At 45.1% G+C, this 9,275-nt stretch overlaps 1 protein-coding gene across 1 annotated transcript in view; it reads left to right on the forward strand.

Annotated features, from left to right (window-relative positions):
• Positions 1 to 7,764, forward strand: part of LOC144148571 (uncharacterized) — a 47,340-nt gene extending 39,576 nt beyond the window's left edge. The window contains exons 12-13 of the mRNA XM_077680086.1: positions 6,084 to 6,197; positions 7,609 to 7,764. Of these exons, the coding sequence (XP_077536212.1) occupies positions 6,084 to 6,197; positions 7,609 to 7,764 (270 nt within the window). The remainder of the gene's footprint in view (positions 1 to 6,083; positions 6,198 to 7,608) is intronic.
• Positions 7,765 to 9,275: the final 1,511 nt, after the last annotated feature.

Consider the following 9,275-nt stretch of genomic DNA (forward strand, 5'->3'; position numbering starts at 1 on the left):
AACAAAAAAGCCAGCTGCAAAAAAAAAAAAAATGCGCCTAAGGGATTCGAACCTGTGACTTGCAGAATAACATACCTAGCGCTCGAGACCACTCGGCCACGGGCCAGCGCTGCCAGAGTTGGATATATAATGTATATAATGTATAACCAGTTTACACCTTTATGTACTTTTAGCATTTCATGCAGCATAGGTGACAATTTGTGGTATAGCGCTCGGGCAGTAAGCGTACCCCACATTTACACAATATCTCACCTCTAGAAATTGCTGTTCTTAGACGGAAAAGCGTTCGCAGGTAAGTGCTCGTGCTGCTGACCGCTGTGCTTGTTCACCATGCACAAAAAAGCACATCCTGCTCCCTAGTTTTACGCTGTATGGTAAAGGTTTCAGTTGATTTTATTTTCTTAGCACCTATATTGACTTCGTTGACTCTTCTCTTGCCTTGAAGGTGCCTTACATTTTCTACTAGCGTACCAGTCAGCGAAGCATCGCATGTGCGCTTCTGTGTAGTGACTTGGACTTCGACCTTGATAGACTGTACAAACTAACAAATTGACGGAAGGCGGATTCTTCCATCCACAAACGTGTCGTGGCTTAGTTTCAACTGCGAGAACGAATTGTGGCCGTCGGTGGCCGGCGGACTAAACGCTGGGCTGACTGACTCGTTCGGAAGGTCGGCGAGCCGGGCAGTTGCCGCAGTCAAGCCAAGTCATCTCCCCCTGACGTCACACGAAAACGCCACAGAAAATGGGCGAGGCTGCAGAAAGGAGGAAAGCATTTTCAAATTGATTTTTCTACTTAATAAATACGCGTAAACACACTCAGAGGGGCCGAAACATGGCCTAGGGACTCCGGCCTGCAATTTGCGCTAGTAATCCCGCAATGTTTACACATCACTTCAGTGTCCTTTTAATTTTGTTACGTGGCAGCAGAATTGATGAGGCGATCCATGGTTGATGGTTGGAGATGTATTAACAAATAAATGCGATAGACGTATTTACATAATGTACATTTCGCTCGTAAGATGTGGCGCACAAGGACACACCACATTTTGATCGTCGTAGCCACCTTGTGTAAAGCCATGACCGTATGGGACAATGCCCGTCATGTCTCCCTTGACTAAATGAACAAAGAAATTTGCTTGGTCCATATTTTTGTTACGTTTCCAGAGGTCCTACTTGCCAGCGTGCAGGAGAAATCGGCACACAACCATGTGTAATGACTAAGCCATTGAACAGTAACAAATACGAGTGTTGCCAAAACCGCACTTGGAATATAGAATCAATTATAAACAATGGCGCACCTTGCACAGAGATGCAAGGCTGGAGAAACTGTATGGCTGGCAGCCGGTCTCTTTAAACCCGGCTGCTGCCACTCACATGGATTTCCGAAGTATTCGTGAAAATCTCCCGTGACTGACAGGTCCAGATTGTTGTGTCTGCAGCCCTTCACGTCTCTTCCAAAGTGAACCTCGTAGGCACGCGCTAGAACCCGCGACAACCGGGTCGCAAACTCGGCGTCTGCAGCGCGAACTAGGTGTCTGTACTTTCCCCTTCAGGTGCGAAGGCAGGTCAACGGGTGAGGAGAACAGAAGGAGAGAGATATTGCCATCAACGCTGAGTAGTGTGTTCACCGTGGCGGAGCTAAAGGACGGCGTACGCTGATTACGATCCGGGCGCTCGTGTACGCTAAATATTTTAAAGCAAAGCTTTACTAATCTCCTCCAGCAGTTTTGCATTCCGCTGCAAGTTACCCTTCATTTGAGCGCAGCTGTGACGCATTCCTTGCAGCGCATCACTTGAGTCGCGTGGTCCGCATTCAGCGCTCCGCACACGGACGAGTTGTCAGTCAGTCCTGGTCAAGTGAGATGGGGCAGCTGCGGCGGGAGTGGCCGCTCAGCTGGCAGACAGCCGACGACCCCCGCAGACTCATTGACTTGAAGCTGCTGGCCCACGCATGCGGCGCTGGGTCGGGAGCCCCACAGTGGCGCTTGTGGCCCTCCCTTCATCCTTGATTTTTCTGCGCTGTCAATTCTTGTCGGAGACACAGTAGGAGAAGGCGGCATCGGCCGCTTGTTTAGTGAAAACCCCCGTGTGTTGGAGATTTCGGCGCGTGTTAAAGATCCCCACGTGGTCGAAATTAATCTGGATACCTACACAACGGCGCGCCTCATCGCCTGGATAGCGTCGGCGCGTTAAACCTCATAATCAAGCCTCATAGCGCGTTAAACCTCACAACAGCGAACTCTTAGGCATGGAAAACGCGAGGAGCTGGACCACAACCGTAGACAAAGCCAGGATTCGGACGAATAATATAAAAATACAGGTAAATCAAAGGTTCACCAAGTGAAACCAAAAATCTACCATACTACTCCAAGCTTTTGCTTTGCATATTCAGCGTTAGCTGAGCTTACCCGCCGCCATTTTTTGTTGGTATTTTTTGCGACCTGCTCACGTGCCGCACACTCACGCACAGCCAGCTCACGCGAATGCCTGGACGATGCCGGGCGCCTTTCACGCGGTGCACTTAGGCACACTCGGTAGGATTCAGTTTTGGGGCAACGCTCCACCGCAGCGGAACTAAAAACTTAAACAGCTCTGCTGTTACAAAAATATTCAAAATATTTTAGTTACAGGACATAGAATGCTCACACCAAAAAGATAACACACTACTTAATGTTCAGATTTAGAAAATAGCTAGATCCGCATGACTGAATACTGATATGGACATCCGTGACAAGAAAGACTAATGTTTGGTACATCCCCAGTGGTTAAGCACTAGGCGATGGCTTTTAAAACAAGTTAATAGAAGTCTGCTCCACATAACAGTTTTAAAATGATCCTGAACGGTCGTCAAGTAAAAGCGAATAGGTAAACCACATTTTTGTGAGCAAGCATTAAGCGAATACCGATAAACTTATGGAATTAAAAATACTTCTCCACTGGTACAGTCGCTGTGCTGCCAAGATAAATTGGATTTTATACAACGGACGGCACGACTTTCACTACGTACTCTCTGCCATGACGAAGTTTGATAAAGGGAGAGGGATTTGGGGCCAGAAGTGGCACTGGGAAAATGGACATGCCCCCACACCGAAGGACGCTCTTTTCCATACAGAGATAGAACAAGCACTTTTTTTAACTTGTTGCTACTGGGCGCACACTGCGCGTAGTCAGGAAGAGCAACGTGTACCAAAAAGCCTTGAACTCTAATTCCACAATTTTGAACTCTGTTTCCTTCGAACTCACACTCTAAGGGGGTATGAAAAACATCGCCAAATATGTGCACCTAAGGCTAAAATGGAGACCGAAACTTCTTTGTCATCAGGCTTTGTCAGAAACCTTGCGGAACATCTATTGGTATCAGCTATTGGTATAAATGAACATTATCGAGACGCATTGCTTTTGGAATGCTCATGCCGTTCTATGCAAGCCCAAATATTCTCAGAACAATATGTTGAATCGTAGAGGGTTTCGAAAATTTCCATTGCCTATTTCTAGAATAGACTGGAAACCCAACGAGCACTTTCTATTAGCTTTCTAATCTTCAAATACTTGCATTGCATTCCCCTATTTAGACTTTTACACTGATACTGCACAACTTACCTGCTGCTATTTTGCCAACCTTGCCCAATACACGTAGATATACTTTTTGATTATCGAAATTCCTAGTCTCACAATGAAAGTACCGACGCTTTCGCCGCGTTTGTCCCGGGTTGCCTGCACCCAGTAGCGGCCTGTTGTAGCTATACTGATAATCAATGTGTGGTTTTCCAGACACAAAGCCGAGCACTTTAGCCTGTTAGAATATTTAGTGGAGAATATATAGATGCGAGGAAAATAAAAAAATAACAATTTTAACACTCAGCCGCCAATATATTTTGCTAAGATTCTGCAAAATGTGTGAACTTGTAAAAATATCTGTACAATAATAATCACAGTTGGAGTGAACACGGGAGCGCGTGTCATTCCGTACGCGGGAGCAGCCTGACGGCGTTACGGGTAACTTCGCGAGCATGCGCAGCTCATTTGCAACGAGGCGATGTGTTTATCGCGGGCATCATATCACCAAGACGCTCGCTTGTCGTCTGCTATGCCGATTGTCGTCTGCTCTCTGCTCTTTGGCTGCATAAGCTAAGCAATTCGCTGATTTGTGAAACAATTGGTAGCGGGCTGCTTTGAACGGCTCGCTCGTTTCATAGTATATAGCTGTCATGCAGCGAATGTGTCAGTAAAAAAAAGCTTTTTTTGCTGCAAGCATGAAGAAAACCATCGACCTTTTCCTGGATCTTTTTCCGCCCAAGAAAACAAAATATTCTCATTTTTCTCCAAAGGCTACACTTCTGATTAGTAGCGCGGCCTACGGTGTGCTTTTTGTTGTGTTTATTCACGAAGCTTTTGGGAGAAATGCAGGGATATAATCAAAAGAGTGGCCTTTGCTAAAGAATGACAACTCCGTTTTCTTGGGGGGAAAAGATCCAGGAAACGGTCGATGGTTTTCTCCTTCCTCGCAGCAAATAAATCTACTTTTTACCGGTATCAAACAATTTTTCGCGGCACATTCACTGTGTGACTGCGAAATACAAAGAAATGAGCGAGCCGTTCAAAGCAGCCCGCTACCAATAGTTTCACAACACAGCAGATTGCTTGGCTGGCACAACCAAAGAGCTGATGACAAGCGAACGTCTTGGTGACGTGTGTCGCGTGATAAACACATAGCCTAGTTTCTGAATGACATTCTGAATATTCTGAATGACACGCGCTCCCGTGTTCACCATAACTGTGATCAAGATAGTACACCCGTAATGAAAAGTTTTGGACACATGATTTCGAAAACCGAAGCCAATATTTCTACTGTCTGATGGTTCAGCCCTTGATTTTTCTTCGTAACCGAAGCATCACAAATCGGAGCATACACACCTTATACACACCTGGAGCTTAGTTACCAATAAGTAGAGAAATTATCTTTTATTTCCGAGATTTCTCCCGGTAAAATTTGATACCCAGTGTACGTTTTCAACAACAAGTGAAAGCTGGCTTGCTTGCCTTCGTGTGCAACAGCTAAAAAATAGCCATGTTAACGCAGGTGTTATTACTGTTGCCAACGCTGCACTCGCTCCTGCCGTGGTGGTTCTGCGAATGAGGAGTTGTGCTGAATCCGGGGACGATGATTTGATCCCGTTCACTGTGGCTGCTTTTCAGATCTAGGCGAAATGGAAACACGTCTCGATGTCGAGATTTAAGTGCATGTTTAAGATCCGTAGGTTATCAAAGTTAATTTCGAGCCCTGCGTAACTGTGCGCCTCTTAGCCGGGTGGGTGATACAGAAAAACTTTGAAGAAAGCAGTGTATCTTAGATGAAACATCGTCGAGTGGGAATAAAGTGCATGTTTAAGATCCGTAGGTTATCAAAGTTAATTTCGAGCCCTGCGTAACTGTGCGCCTCTTAGCCGGGTGGGTGATACAGAAAAACTTTGAAGAAAGCAGTGTATCTTAGATGAAACATCGTCGAGTGGGAATATTGATGATAATCGTTACGGTCTATTTATTTGTTTGGTTTATTGTTGGGCTTAACAAGACCAAAACACACCTGGGCTGTGAGGCACGCCTCACTGGAGCACAACGAGATGAATTTGACTACCTGGGGATCTTCAACGTGCAACAAGATCGCGACGCACGGGTGTTTTTCGCTTTTCGCTTCCAGCTTTAAAGCAGCCACCGCGGTCGGGATAGTATCCGCGTCCTTGTGTTCCGCAGTACAATACCTTATCCACTTAATTTCCGCGCCGGGTTAAATCTTACAATGGCCGTAACATGGATGTTAGAGGTGTTTTGGCGATTTTTGTTATAGGGCTGCAACTTTGTTCCGCTTTTGTAAATTTGTCACTTTTTACGCTAGACCGCCCTAAATCTTTTGGTATGGTGCACAATGCCTAGAAGGATCGAAAAAGATGAAAGTCCATGATTGCAGAGAATTCGCGCGCGTATTCTTGTACGCCTGGGCCATAAGATGGTGCGCAGACTGAAGAGCTTTACTTACCTTTCGTGTTATGCAAGCGTGGTGCTATTGTCCTTTATTTCCTTTAGGTTTGCAAATCCAACCGTACTGCCGACAGTGCATATGGGCTCTTTGGATTCGCTTCCGCCACTGACAACACGCGGGTCTTTGCCATGGAGAGTGCACAAAGTGTAACAGATAAGGTAAGCAGAATGTAGCCGCAAACATTCCTTTGCCGGCAAGAGCTACTAAAATCGGAAAGGGTTGAAATCGGGGTTTTCTTGCACTGAAGGAAGAGCTAGGCTATGAGGAGGGCGTACTCCATTGTAGGAGATACATTTACACTACTGGCAGAGCTTTGAGCCTTTAGCCTTAAGACGCGTGTATTGGTCCTTTTGATTTCTCTGAAATACAGAACTACCTCTTCCGTAGAATTGTTTTACAAACCTATGATGGGTACCACGAGGCTTCCGATACGAAGACACCATGGTGGGTAAAAAGTAGAGGGAACATTTGTGGGCCAACTGGGATCAGCGAATTAAAAGAGAAAATTTAAAGTGCATGGGCCGAGAACCCTACTAAATCGGGACCATTGTATGGATAGATACAACAGCCGGCCAACACCATGCGGTATTTTTTACGTGAGAGCCGTCACTATTTCTTCTGAACTGAGTGTTTGGAGTGGGGTCCCGTTTACTTCCAAAATGGTTGTCGTGTACTTGGTTTGGCCTATGGCGTTCATTGAACCATCTCTTCCGCTTTTTGAGCTTAGGGGAATGGTTGCGCTTGCGAGGTATTCTTGTTTCGAAGACACCACCCATTTCATAGCGCAATTAGGTTTCTGATCGCTGCGCACGTGTAAAGCGTCATTGCTTGCTTGGCGTATTTTAGCGCCTTCCGTTGCGTTCACTAAGATAAAAATGTCTATTGCGTGAAGTGGGCATCATTTGTACACTAGTCTTCGATGGGAGATGTCATGTTAGTGGGTGGCATGTAGAGCTATTAAATACCTCTCAAGCGTATGCTGAGAAAGCAACTCCGATTCAAGGCGAAATTTTCAAATAGTAAATGAACATAGTGATTTGCGCGAGTGTACACGAATATACCATACTCTAGGTGTCAATGAGACCTTTCTTGCGACCTTGTCACTTGCCGCTCAAGAGTACTTACAGGTCCATAAGCGTTAGAAACTGGCAAAATATTAGGGTAAGCCTATTTGTGCATAACAAAACCAAAATCGTAGTATATTAGGGAGGCATCTTTACTTAGCTCTTAAAAACTGTTGCTAACAAAGCGCTCGAAATATATTTACTCTAACACACTTTGTTCGCTCAGGGGGTAAAATGTTTTGCTACTGGGGCAATGGAGTCTGGTATCGCAGCGGCGACAGCTTCCCTTATGAGGCCGAAAAGTAAAAACGCCTGTTTGCCGATATTTCATAGTATGTGATGATCTCCAGGTGGTCAAACTTATTACGGAATCGTCTACTTCGGCTCAAAGGGTATCATATAAAGCTGAAACTGTGTTTTGAGTCGTATCGCGGGTACAGCATTGGTGGTTGAAATACCTGAAATTTCATTTCGTGATACATTTACTGCATACGTCTTTCCGCAGGCACAAATAATCCATGAATGGAAGAACCCGGACATCATCGACCGCTTTTCTTGGCTCGTGTTTAACATTCAGTTTGACAACTCGCTGAACTACTGTCCCCTCAACAATAACTTCTCCAGAGTCCGGAACCTTAAAAAACGCTTTGACATAACGTGACCAAGCTTCGAGATGTTGAAGGATTAAATTGTTGTCATGATTTGTGTCGAGTCGCATTGATGACTCCGTCACGTGAATAAAATGAACCATTGCATATAAGCCTCCTGATTTCTTCGATATCGGGACCTGCTGTGTTTGCACTAGGAATTCAAACTTTTCCCTCTCCGAACTTCCCTACATGGGGACTTCAGCGCATTTAAGGGATATCGCAATTGAACGCAAGGCTGAAGCGTTTGATCATACCCAATCCTCCCTAGAGGCGTGTATTTTGAACACAGATCGACCAAAAATACTACCAGAATTTCACTAGAAATAAACGGTTGAATGCGGGGTTTTTGAACTACGTTCCTTTATGATCTGCCATTTGCGGTAGTATTTGTCTTTTGCTGTGGTTGCATTCTAAGACATCTAGAAAACATATATATTTATTGCATGTACTGGAAAACCCTCCACAAGATTCCCGATTCCAAAGGGAGTAAGGGGTGGAGATACCATCTCTCCAAAACTGTTCACAGCATGTCTGGAGGGGGGGGGGGGGGTTGGAAAACATAGGATTAAGGATAAACGGGCAACACCGGAGCCATTCGAGGTTGGTTGATGATTTCATATTGCTGATTAAGAACACCTGGAAACATTGATTTAGGAGCAACAATAAGAAAGCACGGCCGTGGGGCTAAAAATAAATAGAAATACATGCCCAGTAATGAGGGATCATTCGAAAAAAAATTCCTGTTCAGCTTAGAAAGTCAAACGCTAGAAGTAACAGAATACAACAACCTTGGACAGATGGTTAGTGCAGACCCCAACCCTAAAACAGAAATTCCACGCAGAGTAGGTATGGGTTTGGGAGCACACTGCAAGCACTCCAAATTGCGAAAAGTAAGCTACATCTGTCACTTCGAAGAAAGGTCAACAACTAGTGCATATGGCCAGTCATGACATATGGACCCGAAACTTGGCATCTTTCAAAATAACTCCAAAGCAAAGAGGTCTTCTGAAGAGGCCATGGAACGAATATTGTTACGAGTAACACTCAGGGACAGGAAACGAGCTACCCAAATAAGAGAGGAAACTAGAGTAGAAGATGTCATAGCTCAAACTAAGAAAAATCAATGGACTTGGCTAGCCATGTAGTGAAAAGAACTGACAACCGGTGGGTTATTGAGGTACCCGAATAGATACCAAGTCGTGGGTGTAGAACAGAGGGAAGGCCACTATTTTAATGGAGGGATGAAATCAAGAAATTTTGGGGTGAACTGTGTACTCGAGCAGCTTAGACAAGAGTGATTGGAGGTCAAGGGGAGAGGCCTTCATCATACAGTGGACCCTAATAAGATAATGATGATGGTAGCGTTTGCTACTGACTTACGTTCTACTTCTGCAAGGGCTGGCAGTAGATGGCTGGTAGTAATGATACAAAAGTGGCGTGGTATTTTAAGTATCCGGTGTTCCCAGAAGCAGTGGTATAATTTGAAGACCCGGGCCCTGGGTTCATGTGTTCATAACATTTG

The sequence above is a fragment of the Haemaphysalis longicornis genome, unplaced genomic scaffold, assembly GCF_048455015.1.
Source record: "Haemaphysalis longicornis isolate Haplotype H1 unplaced genomic scaffold, Haemaphysalis longicornis Haplotype H1 scaffold_8, whole genome shotgun sequence".
Lineage (NCBI taxonomy): Eukaryota > Metazoa > Arthropoda > Arachnida > Ixodida > Ixodidae > Haemaphysalis > Haemaphysalis longicornis.